Consider the following 15,776-nt stretch of genomic DNA (forward strand, 5'->3'; position numbering starts at 1 on the left):
GCACACTTAGAGCAATTATGTGATGCAATAAATGGATGGGCTTTCTAGAAAAGAAAATGAGGAAAATTGGCATTTTCAAGGAAGTAACACCGTTTGGGTTTGTTAATATCATAAAATTATATCACAATTACTCCTTTCCGCTGATGACAATTCAATTCCCTACCAGTGCATGAATGGCTTCTAATGCTAAATGCCAGTAAACATGTGAAAATGTAATACTACATTTATTTGTGTGTATAACATGCAAAGTGCATGTATTTCAACACATTTTAAACATATTGTACACACACACACACACACACACCAAGGTGACACAGCCATATCAGCCTCATTGTACAAACTGTACAATACATATATTACACTGCCACCGTGTGGACAGATTGAGCATGCACATTAGGACACTGTGTGTAGAGTTCACTTTTATGAGAAATAAACATTTTGTACATTGACTATCAGATTTTTGGGAATGTTTTAGACATTAAAGAAATTATTAAATCTTCATGAGATTTTAGTTTTTGAAATAACAGTCGGGAACATTTTGGGAATTTTATCAAATTGACTTTGCATTGATATTGTCACAGTCCGGAGTTGCCATAGCAACCAGGCATATCATTTTTGAAGCTGTTGTCATAAGGTGAAACCATCATTATTAATAGCAGCAAAGTCATATTAGTGAAAGCATTATCATAATAATTAAATATGATTATAGATATGAAAAAATGACCTCCTTAAATATAATACCAAATAATTGTAAATATACTGTAATACTAAATAATTAAAAACAAAACAACCAAATTAAATAAAAATATAACACACTTAAAATAAAATAACAAAATTAAATATTATTAAAGCACATAAATTAAAAATAAAATAATCAAATTAAATATTACAGTTGTAATTTAAATAAATTAAATACTATCAAAATAAACAAAAAAGTTTAGTTAGTTATTAAAAACACACAATTTGAAATAGAATAATCAAATTAAATATGATTACATATGTAATTATTTAAAAATTAACTATCAAAAGTAACCAATAACGTTATTGAAGTTAATTATTATAAACACACAATTTGAAATAAAATCAAATTAAATATGATTACATATGTAATAAAACAATGCTATGAAAAATAACTCAAAAAGTTATTAAAGTTAGTTATTAAAAAACAATTTAAAATAATTCAAATTAAATATTACAAATAAAAAATACAATCCATAACCAAAAAAGTTAATGACAAACACAGAGTAAAATAATAAAATTAAATATTGCACATTTAATAAAAAAATAAATACTGTCAAAAATAACCCAAAAAGTTAAATAAATACAGCCAATGAATAAAACAAATATCCACAAAAGTATGATAGTAAAATGTAATTGAAATATTATATAGATATAATATAAATAATATTGTTCCTTTAAATGATTAATCAAATTCCTCTCCATAATGTGGCAAAATATACATGACTATATAATAATTGATCACGTACATTGCATGTTATACGTATGTGATGTGTTGTTGTGATTCATGCTTATTCCATGTGCGTGGGGTGTGTTCGTGAAAGGCGTTGAAGACATCGAAGCACATCCAGTCAGAGAAGTGGGCTGTGTTAGTGATTCATATTCACTTGTGGACGCACAAACACAAAAACAATACCGAGTAGTGAGTCGGTGCGCTGCAAGCCGGGAGCGTGAGAAATAAGAGAAAGAGAGGCGGAGCAGGCAAAAGAGCTACCTTGAGATAGTGGATATTTAACTGGCAGGCCTAAGTGGGAGAAAAAGAGACTCACTCGTTAGTTGGCTATGTTCAAGGTTCATTTTACATGATGCACTTTGTCGTCTGATTGCTCATCGTCGTCATCGACAACGAGCCAAAGGCACAGCTGGAATTGAACGTTTTGTCACATCTGACTGCAGCAACGCCCTAGTTTCCACGGCAACTGCGCAAGTTGTATGAAGGTGCGAGTCTTTGAGGCTGAGTGTCGTATTGGGGGGGGATAAAACAATAAAAGGCTGTGTTTGGAGATCTGTTAACATCTACACTTGCTATTAAAACTCCTCTCTGAAAATAAAACCACAGATTTAATAATCTTAATAATCTCATGTCAGTTGATGCAATAGTTGCTAAGTATTTTACAGTATACACCAAGGATGCCAAAATATGCTTTTGTGTGACAACCACTATAGTTTCTCTTACATTTTTATTGTGCTAAAAGAAGCTAATCCAACAAAGATATGATGTGTTTTACAGTGGTGGGAAATAGTGTTTGATTAATATAAAGGAAACTTTTTATTATTAAAGGAGAAAAAAAATCCAAAACCTTCATTCCTTCAAACCTAATAACTGGTTGGGCCACCCTTAGCAGCAACAACTGCAATCAAGCGTTTGTGATAACTTGCAATGAGTCTCTGTAGAGGAATTTTGGAGAAATCTTTGCAGAATTGTTGCAATTCAGTCACAATGGATGGTTTTCCAGCATGAAGCCTTTTTAAGGTCATGCCACAGCATCTCAATAAGATTCGGGTCAGGACTTTGACTAGGCCACTCCAAAGTCTTCATCCAGAGGTGGACTTCCTGGTGTGTTTTGGGTCATTGTCCTGCTGCAGAACCCAAGTTGGTTTCAGTTTGAGGTCACCAAACAGATGGCTGGACATTTTTCTTCAGGTTTTTTTTGGTAGACAGCAGAATTCATGGTTCCATTTATCACAGCAAGTCTTGAAGCAGCAAAACAAACCCAGACCATCACATTTTACTGTTGGTATGATGTTCTTTTTCTGAAATGGGGTTACTTTTACGCCAGACCTTGCAAAATGTTCAACTTTTGTCTCGTCAGACCACAAAGTATTTTTCCAGATTTTTGGTCTTGGGACTCCTCCATGCAGGCCGTTTTTGCCGAGTGTATTTCTTATGGTGGAGTCCTGAACACTGACCTTAACTGAGGCAAGTGAGGCCTTCTTGAATGTTGTTGTGGGGTCTTTTGTGACCTCTTGGATAAGTCCTTACTGCGCTCTTGGGGTAATTTTGATTGGGCGGCCACTCCTGTTCCATGTTTTCACCATTTGTAGAAAATGGCTCTCACTGTGGTTTGCTGGAGTCCCAAAGCTTTAGAAATGACTTCATAAGCTTTTCAAGACTGATACATCTCAATTAATCTCAGTTAAATTGAAGTTGTGGATTATTTTCTCCCTTAATAATAAAAAGTTTCATTAAAAAAAAATGCATTTTATGTTGTCACTAATATTGTTTAATGAGCTCAAAGATTTAAATCTGACACTTTTTTTATGCCACTGTATACTCAACAAACAACATGTCAGTTTTTGTCAACGTGTATTATAATTCTAATGGTAATAATAAGTGCAATATCAACACAATGCCCCAACTCAAGTGGAAAAGTACATTTATATTTGCATCATTAGTGTATCTGGTACGCTCTAAGCACCTAGTTTCACTTGTGGCTGTTACAGTCCACTTGCATCAGTGTTTACCTGATCCAAAAGAATGCTGTTTGCTGTTTGAGACAAGCAGGCCAATACAAAACAATGGCCACACTTTGGAGACCCTTGGTACTGTATATACACCCTCACTGGCCACAAACATTAGGTACTACGCTGATATTCTCGGATTTCTCCCGATCCCTAACTTCTGCCGGCTATCCTCACCTCAAACTTCTGACGGAGCTCCAAGTCGACGTCATCCACCTCTGGGATGGGGACGTTGTAGTACTCGCCCTCCTCCTGGTTCAACAGTTTGTACCTGGGGAAGAAAAAACACAAATCTATTTTGATTTCCAGGATATTTTTCTCACCTTCAATGCAATTTACCATATAATAAATGATAGTGTTGAGGTATTTCCAGTATTATATTTTATTTAACAAGTAACCGTATCCCGTATATTGTGAGCAAGTTGTTTATATACTGTAGGTTTAGAAATATGTATATACATACACGTGTGTTACATAATGTAACACAGTAAAACAAGTGAGAAGTAACTGACCATCCACACGTGTGAGCTTTCATCAGCTCGGACACGCCAAACGACATGGAGCCCATGAAGTCATTTCTGGTGGTTCGGTCCCAGTCCCAGATCTCGATGGACAGACGCCGGTCTTTGTCGGATACTTTTAGCTTACTGAGAAGACACACACACACACACAATTAAGGCAGACTTTTAAAGCTTTTTTTTTTCAATCAACTTGTCTATTCACATTGTGCAGGACTCACAAGGTGAAGGACTCGTTCCAGCAGGGGTTCAGGGATGAGCGGATGGTCCTGGTCTTCTGTTTGGTCTCGTTCTTTGGGTCCGGGATGAGTTTGAGTTTCACATATGGGTCTGATAAACCATTAGGATCCATAGGAATCAGGTTTCTGGCTTCTCCCACTAGAAGAGGAAATAAGAACAAAGATACTGTACATGTTGCGTTTATTTACCTAAAAGTCAAAGAGGACAGACCGTTAATTAGCAGTAGAAAAGCTGTTATTTAAACCTGAAAACTCTCATTTACATTAAAAGTCCACTGTTATACCTCTGAAATATATAAACATGTACCAATATGAGTTTCATATGGAAAAAAACATGCTAAAGTATTTTGTTTGAGAAAACCATTTCATTGTACAAGCACAGAAAATGGTGGATGGCACTGCAGTGCTGCCTCTGTCCACCAGAGCTAGCTAGAGAACCTGTAAGCAAAAGCCCAGAGGGAAGCTGACGTCATTGCAGCACCCCAAAAGAATGCACTGCTCTGATGTCTTATGGAAAAAAAAAATAATATTGGGGGGCCCCCCTCATTTAAACTCATATTGTAACATGTTTGTACATATATACACATTTTCAGTGCTAAGTGGTGGTGTGATGAATTTAGTGCTGCTCGTAAAGTGTTCTTTGAAAGATGACACCACGAGTCAGACTGCTACGTTGCTAAAAAAAAAAAAAAGATGCAAAAATGTGTGTGTCAAAAATATGTAGAAACGCTAGCGTCGCTAACGGCTGATGGGAGCAGCCACTACATACGCTGCTAGCAGGTGCCGGGAAGCAGAGCACATGTCACAAATCACTCAGAGTTGCCCGTGTAAGCCATCTACCACGTCACTGCCACACTGTGTGGGTGTCGGGGCCATGCGTTTGTCAAAAAAAAAAACACACCAGTAAACACACAGACATGCGATGCTACTAAAAAGTCTCACACCCTTGGAGTACATCTATAAACAAAAGGGAGAGAAAAAAAAGGTGATGTCATGGCTAATAGTCATTTTTGTGCAACAGGCGTGTAGATAAATGGAGTGTGGCATTTGCCTGTGTGATAACTGACAAATGGGAGAGGAAAGAGGGCTGTTACATAGCAACAGCAATGGGATGGAAGGAGGGGGGTGGCAAGAGCTTGCCACCTTCACCATGGCGACAATATCTACAGTAAATGGCCAGTCCAAAGTCGTCCCCCTTGACTGCCATGAACACACACAGGCAGACTGAACATCTTTTTCTATATTATACAAAAACATGTTAAAAAAAAGGAGCATTCTTCGCTGTGGAATAATTAAAATACAACTTCAGCCTTGAGAATTTGCATATTTAAATAAACAAAAGGGGGAGAAAGGCATCAAAAACTGCAGTGTAGGGACACACTAAGCAAAGTTCTCATTCTTTTATTTACTATTACACATTTTTCCCATCTTTGTCCTTATTACAAGGGTGTCAAAAGTACGACTTAGCCTGCATTAGAACTGCCACACACACACTGAACAATGGAAACAGGCCAAATTCCTTAAAAATGGCTGACTACCTGTGCATCTTACAGTAAGCGTTATTTGATGATGGACAAAGATGATCAGCAATGCATGAGAAAACATAGCTGTTGACTACAACACTTTTGCAACAGAAGCAATATTGTAACAGTAGTCAGGATAAATACTTGGGATGTGTATTGGCAAGAATCTGGCGATACACTACGTATCACGATACTAGGCTCAAGATATGATATATTATGATATATCACGATACTATTAACAAGATATTTTTTTGTTTTTCTTGTAGTTCAAAATTTCCTGGAAAAACTGAATTACACCAGCAATATGCACTTACTAAACACATTTTTATTCGATTAGAACAGTATGTTATGCTACTATCACAAACTTCCCTTTGTAAAAACTTAAAGTGTAGCATTTGGATAAATAAAGCTTTAACATCCGGCTTTAAATTTACAAAAAAAAACATAAAAAACAAATAAATTAAATTAAATGATGTCTCAAGATCCTGCTCAAATGTTCACATTCTATTAGCTGTGAAAAAATGCAGAGTATACAGTCCCTGACTTATCCACCATCAGAAGAGTATTTTTGTGGAACAAAGTAACTAACATCAGTAAAAAGTCATTTTAGGATGCTTGAAATAACCATTATTTAACAAAATAGTGATATCAATTTGAAAAAACAAAATACCTGCAATATCACAGTACTACTTTTGTAGTATACAAAAGGACCTTTGCATTGCTTGATAGCGGCAGGTCCTCATGGTGTCTCGCTAAGTGGACTCGCAGATTTGTCGTGTTTCCCGAATACTTTATTCGGGCATGACAAATTTTACAAACTGCATGGGTTTTGTCAATTTCTGCGCACCCTACTTTGTGTAGAAATCCAAAATGTTTCCACACTTCAGCCTTGTACGCCACAGGGGCCGCTGTTATGTGCTGGCATTCTGCCATGTTGAACTGTGTTTATTTGCGAGGACGTTTCACTCGTCAATCTCGTTCAACGTCCTTGCCTAATTGACTACGTAAGTGCTGCCACCTAACGATCGGAGGTTTAAATTAAAATCAGAAATGAACCTTCGCCGTGTCTGCACTTGAATAAATATCATATACAGTCCATGATAAATGCCTAAAAATATCCATATCATACTTTTCAATATCAATACAGTATCGTGGAACGAAGTATCGAAACAATATTTTCTTACATTCATTAATTCATTTTCTACCGCTTATCCTCACAAGGGTCGCGAGGATGCTGGAGCCTATCCCAGCTGTCTTCGGGCGAGAGGCGGGGTACACCCTGGACTGGTCGCCAGCCAATCACAGGGCACATATAGACAAACAACCATTCACACTCACATTCATACCTATGGACAATTTGGAGTCGCCAATTAACCTAGCATGTTTTTGGAATGTGGGAGGAAACCGGAGTACCCGGAGAAAACCCACGCATGCACGAGGAGAACGTGCAAACTCCACACAGAGATGGCAGAGGGTGGGATTGAACTCGGGTCTCCGAGCTGTGAGGTTTGCACGCTAACCGCTCGACCGCCGTGCAGCCCTATTTTCTTACACCCCTAATGAATACCGCTGAAAAGTTCATTGTATCTGAACGGTGGTCTAGTGGTTAGCATGTTCGCTCCACACACACACAGTCAGGAGATCCTGAACATTTGTAGGGTTACTGGTACTCTGGCTTCCAAAAATAATTAGACCACCACCACTAGACCAGTGACCTCATGATACTTCATTTTGTGGTGTTATTACATCAGGGGTTGAGAAAAAGGGGACGAAAAAAAACCCTAAATGCTTAGAAAAAGTCATTAAAATTTACATTTTAGTTACAACCATTGAGAACTTGAAATAGCAGCAATTTGTTTGACTACCACCAGCAACCCATAGAGGGCAGTGTAGCTCTTGTTTGTGTATAAATGGAAAAAGGCGGCATCACCAATGTTTACCTTTTTTTTTTTCCCTCTATGCATGTGACTCAGAGTTCACTTCTATCTCCTGTGATTATATTGAGAAAACTCTACGTGGTGTGGACCACCCAGAGAAATATACTCACGCTAAAAAGGTGGGCCATCAAGTGTCACGCTACAGAAAAGACATGATCACAACTGCAACTGCAAGAAGAAGAAAGCTCAGCAGCCCACGTTGTTATCTAAACCCTCCCTTGTGTGTGCAGTGGCAGCGTTACAGGCATCAGTCACTTCCATGGCAACACCAAAGCAACTTTGAACACACAAATCAAAAGTAAAGTACGTGGAAGGAAATGTAGAACATACACAAAGTGTGTGTGTGCGCGCAACCTGTACGTACCTGTAAATGCATTTAAGCACGTGGTCTGTCAAACAATGAAACATCAGCAGCCATCAAGGACCATCGCTACGGTCTGTTGTTGCTTAGATACGACGAGAGCTGCTCGCTGTCGGTATACTCCCTTCTCCTCCTTCCATGTGCAGTAGTTACAAACAAGACTATAGAATAGGTGTTGTTGCATGTGTGTGTTTTCGGCCATTTCTTGGGGCCAACACACAGACGCCAAACGTGTTTTTGTTTTTTTAATAATGACCACAGTGATGAGCTGTGGTATAGCTCAATGCGATGTCTAACTTTTAAGTTGAAAGTGACATTCACTGCATTTATTGCGAGGAAAATTAAAACTCAGTGGACGTGCAGCAGCTTGAGAAAAACGAAGAAAACAGATTTTTACACATGCTAAGCTGACTTTAGAAGTTTTAGTATATTTTAGACAAATATAATGATGACAACCAAAATTGCTCATATGCGTTTTATTTTATGGCAGTACAATGCTATAGAACTTACGTGATTTTAGTTATTATCAAAACAATGGAAGTTGGTAGATATCAGCTCTTAAATTAAACTCTTATCAGCTATTTTTGTTATCATTATATCTGTCCAAATAAGTGTACCTGTAGTTCTACCACACATTAAAATTGATTAATAATATAATATTAATATATAATATAATATAATATAATATAATATAATATAATATAATATAATATAATATAATATAATATAATATAATACAATATAATATAATAGGGCGGTACGGCGGTCGAGTGGTTAGCGCGCAGACCTCACAGCTAGAAGACCCGGTTCCAATCCCACCCTCTGCAATCTCTGTGTGGAGATTGCATGTTCTCCCCGTGCATGTGTGGGTTTTCTCTGGGTACTCCGGTTTTCTCCCACATTCCAAAAACATGCTAGGTTAATTGGCGACTCCAAATTGTCCATAGGTATGAATGTGAATGGTTGTTTGTCTATATGTGCCATGTGATTGGCTGGCGAACTCTCGCCCAAAGACAGCTGGGATAGGCTCCAGCACCCCCGTGACCCTCACGAGGAAAAAAAAGTAGAAAATGAATGAATTAATAATAATATAATATAATATAAGGAGGATACAAGGTCTAATTGGTCTAATTATCTTTCCCATGACTGTTAACGGCAAAGTGGATCAATGTTTTGTTGCTCATGTAAGACTGGAGAGCAGGAAAAAAGCTAGACAAAATCGGCTTATTTTAGTCATTTTAATGTTAACATAATAGTAAATGTTTAAGTGTGAATGGAAGAAATTGAATATGGGAGTTTTAATAGAGTGGCATTGTGTTTCAGTACATTTATTGAAAAAAAAAAAAGACAACAATGCCTGCGTTTGTATCAGAGACACGTCAGCTGGAGAAATCAAGAAAATATTTTTCATTGTAAGCAGAGCAGAGCACAGCAGCAACTACAAAATAGTCTAAAAATCTGTTACCAAGAGTCAATATTAATATAATTTTACCGTAATTTCCTGTGTATAATGTCTGTCTCATGTTTTGAACCCTTTGTACAGTGAGGCGGCTAATTTATGACTAAAAGCTACAATTCCCATGATGCCCAGAGTGCAGCTTCAGGAATAGTGCAAAATAAATGGCTGATGTGCCTCGAGACAAAAGCGACAACAATGAAAAAGACAGAGAGGGGCTGACAAAGTGTGTAATGAAGGAATTATGAGACTGTTCAATTTTGATGCTGAAGAAGTCGACTTTAGTGGTTTTAGGCCAAAAGTGGAGGAGAATGACGGCGATGAATGACTTTTTTTGGAAGGCTACTGTTTAACATGCATTGTTTGGCATTGGGTATTACATAGCCCGTGTTATGAACACCTCATACAGTTGATAGTTATGGCCTATATATGGTATGTACATATTATTTTTTTGTGGGTATGGCTTACATATTGGTGGCCTTTATAGTCCAGAAATTACGGTAAATGTGCTGCTGATAAACAAGAAAAGTTAAGACTTATTTTGACCCCACTGTGATACATAAAATTGTCTGGCATGAAATTTTAGAAATGTGATTTTCATATCAAATTGATATTTAAATGCTAAATAAAGCAAAATGTATCCGACAATTTAAGTGTGAATTTTGGGTTGAACCAGTCCACAATGCACCTTGTCTTTCATCCAAAGACAGCTGGGATAGGCTCCAGCATACCAGTGACATGGGTATGGACAAGCGGTGATTTTCATATCAAATTGATATTTACATGCTAAATAAAGCAAATTGCATCCCACAATTTAAGTGTGAATTTTGGGTTAAACCAGTCCACAGTGCACCTTGCCTTTCATTCAAAGAAAGCTGTGATAGGCTCCAGCGACCCTCGTGAGGAAAAAGCGGTAGAAAATGAATGAATTAATGAATAAAGCAGAATGCATCCCACAATTTCAGTGTGAATTTTGGGTTAAACCAGTCCACAGGGCACCTTGCCTTTCATCCAAAGACAGCTGGGATAGGCTCCAGCATACCAGCGACATGGGTAAGGACAAGCGGTATAGAAAATTAATGGACGGATGGGTTCAATGTTGCAAAAAAATTTCTATACCTCACAATGGTTGCAGGCATCTTCGAGCAAGAGGCGGGGTACACCTTGGACTGGTGGCCAGCCAATCACAGGGCACATATAGACAAACAACCATTCACACTCACATTCATACCTATGGACAATTTGGAGTCGGCAATTATCCTAGCATGTTTTTGGAATGTGGGAGGAAACCGAAGTCCCGGGAGAAAACCTACGCATGTACGGGGAAGTACATGCAAACTCCCCACAGATGCCCAAGTGGAGATTCGAACCATGATCTTCCTGACCCCGTGTTTATTACTTATTTATGTAATATAACATACGGTGGTATAGTGTACATAGTGAGTAATGCTGGGTAACTCAAGAATAAGGTAGCTTAGTATCCCACTGGTTTAAATTTTATAAGGCTATGTGAAAGTGATGAAGCAGATCTGTGACACCTGAGCTGCTTCATAAAAAAAAAAAAACACTGCAGCTAAAAGTGACATAAAAGTAACGTGGATCCTGGGCTTGGGCGGGTGCGTGCCGGGCTGCAGCGGGCCGCCAGTGCAATCACACGAAAAGGCTTTGAAATTCAAATGTGTTGCATAACAATGCCATGTGCGAGTTAAGAATGTCTGATAATCTGGGAAAGGGGGGGAGGGGGGGGGGGGGTTGCCAGGCCAAAACATGAGCTGGATGCATCCCTGCTGTGCGCTGCCAGTGAGTGAGTGAGCATGTCACACACTCACAGAGCAATGAGAGCACACATTTGTTATCTTCTGCTGATTCTGTTTGTGGTCCTTTTAAAAAGGAGACTGTCACCTCCGTTTAGCATCTACACATACAGGATTCACAGCGTGATGGGGGTCTGAGGATTCTTCTTCTACTGTGCTTCAAACCTGAGGCAAGCATGTCAACCATAGGAAATCTCACCCTACTGTGCTCACTTTGGCCTGAACCTCAGTTGCCCTTTCACTGTATGTATGTGTATGTGTGTGTGTGTGTGTCGAGTCATTTTTTAACACTTCAGAACAAAACATCTGCTGACGCCCTCAAGTTATTTAAGTCACTTCTGCAAGAAAACATGATGATCAGGTAAAAGAGCAAAAAAAAAAGGGTTGCAGGAGGTAATGGGTGTAGATTAGCAACCTTGCAGAAGAAAGAAAGAGAAAGTATTTGCATTTGCAAATAAAAAAGGAAGGAAACTGTGCATGGTTGAGTGGGTAGCATGTACGCCTGGGTTTGATTCTCCGTGTGGAGTTTGCATGTTATCCCTGTGCAAGCGTGGGTTTTCTCCAAGTACTCCGGTTTCCTCCCACATTCCAAAAACATGCTAGGTTAATTGGCGACTCCAAATTGTCCATAGGTATGAATGTGAGTGTGAATGGTTGTTTGTCTATATGTGCCCTGTGATTGGCTGGCGACCAGTCCAGCGTCTACCCCACCTCTCGCCCGAAGACAGCTGGGATAGGCTCCAGCATTCCCTAGTGAGGATAAGCCGCATAGAAAATGGATGGATGGAGGTTATCTGGTACCTCCAAATTGTCCATAGGTATGAATGTGAGTGTGAATGGTTGTTTGTCTATATGTGCCCTGTGATTGGCTGGCGACCAGTCCAGGGTGTACCCTGCTTCTCGTCTGAAGGCAGCTGGGATAGGTTCCAGCACCTTTAAATTTCACTTCATGGTTGTTTGTCTATACGTGCCCTGTGATTGGCTGGCAACCAGTCCAGGGTGTACCCCACCTTTCACCCAAAGACAGCTGGGATAGGCTCCAACACCTTTAAATTTCAGCATTCCCACGACCCCAGTGAGGATAAGCGGTATATAAAATGGCCTATATATAATAGGACCAGTATAAACCAATGTGCACACAAACAGTCTAATCAATATACAATGCAAGTCGTATCATAATCATAACGTCAATTTTGTACAGTATATGGTTCACAAAGTTGAATTAACTTTAAATATAATGACCATATGAAATAATTAATTATAATAATAAATTAATTTTGCACTAAACGGACAAATTTAGTAGCAACAATCCAAACTTAAATGTGCATTAGTGAAATGCCACCATTACTCAAAAGATGGGCTTTACAATGCCTCAAACCACAATAGGTTTGTAGTATTACTAAACCATTCATTTCATTCCATGGAATATTGACAGAGAACAAGTTTGATATGTTCAGCTAGCTGATAAAAACGCTACAAACACTCACCAATTCCGTCGTTCGATCAAAGCACTGCTCCTTTCAATGTGGCGTCGCGCCGGTGGACGGCCCTTATGATCCGACCACGCATGCATTATGTTTACACTTTTAGATGAAATAATAATGACGACAACAACTTTAACACACTTGTAGCAACTCTTTCCAAGCGTGTCCCCCACGGCTACCGGTGTGTAATCTCTTCCGGATAATATACCTGATTGGTGGGGCGCTGTCACGTGACCTTGTGACGTGACGTAGCAACGCTGAGACATACGCAAAGGTAATTTAATCCACTACTACTACTACTACTACTACTACTACTACTACTACTACTACTACTACTACTACTACTACTACTACTAATAATAATAATAATAATAATAATGGTTAGTATTATACGAGTGGCCGCACAGGGGCTCACAGCTAGGAGACAGCTATCAGTTCAATTCCACCCTCGGCCATCTCTGTGTGGAGTTTGCATGTTCTCCCCGTGCATGCGTGGGTTTTCTCCGGGTACTCCGGTTTCCTCCCACATTCCAAAAACATGCTAGGTTAATTGGCGACTCCAAATTGTCCATAGGTATGAATGTGAGTGTGAATGGTTGTTTGTCTATATGTGCCCTGTGATTGGCTGGCGACCAGTCCAGGGTGTACCCCGCCTATTGCCCGAAGACAGCTGGGATAGGCTCCAGTACCCCTTGTGAGGAGAAGCGGTAGAAAATGAATGAATGATTATCTGAAACATTTAAGTGTGACAAACATGCATATAATAATAATAATAATAATAATAATAATAATAATAATAATAATAATAATAATAATAATAATAATAATAATAATAATAATAATAATAATAATAATAATAATAATAATCATAAAAGTTGTTTTTTCCGTAGGTGACATTGTGGTGGTCAAACTGTAAACTTTAATTTTAGAAATTGCAAGTCATCAAAAGATGTTCATCTTGTAGATTTGACACACTTTCAAATTGAAAGTGGTCCTTCAGATGAGACACTGTTTTGATTCTTTCTTGACAGACATAACATAAAAGTTTGTCCTTCGAGCCGGATTTGAACCAGCGACCTAAGGATGTCCGAATCACCCACTACAGTCCTCCGCTCTACCAACTGAGCTATCGAAGGTGCCAGTGTCGAGTTGTTAAACTAGACTTGACTCATTTTGGTTTTTGGGACTACGGCACATTGTACTACGACGTATGGTAATGCACCGTATCATCTTCATTTTAGATATTGAAAATTAAATAATACGTGACATTGTCATGGTCCAAATTGCAGATAAAACTGACCCCAAAACAGCTCTGTAAAACAGATTCATAAGTGGTCCTTCAGATGAGACACTGTTGTGATCCTTTCTTGATAGACATAACATAAATGTTTGTCCTTCGAGCCAGATTTGAACCAGCGACCTAAGGATGTCCGAATCAACCACTACAGTCCTCCGCTCTACCAACTGAGCTATCGAAGGTGCAGCAAAAGTCTATTAGTTATAGACCTCACGGATTCACAAATGTCTGACAGCTTGTGTGCTACCATGCATTTTAACACCCAGCATCATCTTCCTTTGAGATATCGAAAATGAAATCATACATGACATTGCCATGGTTAGAATTATAGTTGAACCTGACCCAAAAACAGCTCTGACTCAGGAATTTTGAGTTGTTTGTCAATTTCAGATGACGTGACAGGGAATCAATTCAAACTCCCTCAACTCGACGAGACACTGTTTGAATTCTTTCTTGACAGACATAACATAAATGTTTGTCCTTCGAGCCGGATTTGAACCAGCGACCTAAGGATGTCCGTATCAAACACTACAGTCCTCCGCTCTACTAACTGAGCTATCGAAGGTGGCATTATTAAGTTTTCGTCATAAACCATAGGGATGCACACTAATGTCTGACAGCTGACTTGCTGATTGAGTACTATGATGTATTTTTTTACGCACAGTACCATCTTCATTTGACATATTGAAAGTTAAATCATATGTTATATTGTCATAGTCAAAATTACAGTTGAAAGTGACAGAAAGTAACAATCAATTCAATCAATCTTCCTCGACTTGATGAGACACTGTTGTGATTCAAATGTTTGACAGCTTGAGTGCTACCATGCATTTTAACACACACAGTATCATCTTCCTTTGAGATATCGAAAATTAAATCATACATGACATTGTCATAGTTAAAACTGTAGTGGAACCTGACCCCAAAACAGCTCTGACTCAGAAATTTTGAGTTGTTTGTCAATTTCTGATGACGTGACAGGGAATCAATTCAAAATCCCTCAACTGGATGAGACACTGTTATGATTCTTTCTTGATTGACATAACATATAAAAACTTGTCCTTCGAGCCGGATTTGAACCAGCGACCTAAGGATGTCTGTATAAGCCACTACAGTCCTCCGCTCTACCAACTGAGCTATCGAAGGTAGAGTCATTAAGTACTACGATGTATTTTTACGCACAGTACCATCTTCACTTGGCATATTTAAAGTGATATCATACGTGACATTGTCATGGTCAAAATTACAGTTGAAACGGACCCCAAAACAGCTCTGTAAAACCAGAAAAACATTATATACCGGACTTGACAAACTTTGGTCTTCAGGACTCAGGAATTTTGAGACAGACATAATATAAATGTTGGTCCTTCACAGCCGGATGAACCAGCGACCTAAGGATGTCTGTATCAGCCACTACAGTCAGCCGCTCTACCAACTGAGCTATTGAAGGATACACTGAGAAACAAAAACGTAATCTCAAATTCATCGACTCATTAGGATTGGCATTGGTCTTCGTTCTTGACAGAGGAAACATAATAAATAAAGGATTTGTCCTTCGAGCCGGAATTGAACCAGCGACCTAAGGATGAGACATGCATGAGCATTAATGAAAGATGTTTACCTGTATGCCTACATAGTGCAGCAGATTGGTTACTACAGATTGCAAG

General features: G+C 38.7%; 1 protein-coding gene and 4 non-coding genes across 5 annotated transcripts in view; all 5 read right to left on the minus strand.

Annotated features, from left to right (window-relative positions):
• The window catches only part of prkcab (protein kinase C, alpha, b), a 105,783-nt gene that overhangs the window by 9,714 nt on the left and 80,293 nt on the right, over positions 1-15,776 (minus strand). Inside the window, 4 exon segments of the mRNA XM_058048973.2 lie at positions 1,733-1,762; positions 3,658-3,751; positions 3,993-4,127; positions 4,220-4,376. Of these exon segments, the coding sequence (XP_057904956.2) occupies positions 1,733-1,762; positions 3,658-3,751; positions 3,993-4,127; positions 4,220-4,376 (416 nt within the window).
• On the minus strand, positions 13,862-13,948 carry trnay-gua (transfer RNA tyrosine (anticodon GUA)). The gene is given in 2 exon segments: positions 13,862-13,897; positions 13,912-13,948. It is a non-coding gene; the product is annotated as a tRNA-Tyr (tRNA).
• Positions 14,205-14,291, minus strand: trnay-gua (transfer RNA tyrosine (anticodon GUA)). The gene is given in 2 exon segments: positions 14,205-14,240; positions 14,255-14,291. It is a non-coding gene; the product is annotated as a tRNA-Tyr (tRNA).
• Positions 14,588-14,674, minus strand: trnay-gua (transfer RNA tyrosine (anticodon GUA)). The gene is given in 2 exon segments: positions 14,588-14,623; positions 14,638-14,674. It is a non-coding gene; the product is annotated as a tRNA-Tyr (tRNA).
• Positions 15,169-15,255, minus strand: trnay-gua (transfer RNA tyrosine (anticodon GUA)). The gene is given in 2 exon segments: positions 15,169-15,204; positions 15,219-15,255. It is a non-coding gene; the product is annotated as a tRNA-Tyr (tRNA).

This window comes from Doryrhamphus excisus, linkage group LG16, assembly GCF_037039965.1.
Source record: "Doryrhamphus excisus strain RoL-2023G ecotype Guam linkage group LG16, RoL_Dexc_Guam_v1.1, whole genome shotgun sequence".
Classification (NCBI taxonomy): domain Eukaryota; kingdom Metazoa; phylum Chordata; class Actinopteri; order Syngnathiformes; family Syngnathidae; genus Doryrhamphus; species Doryrhamphus excisus.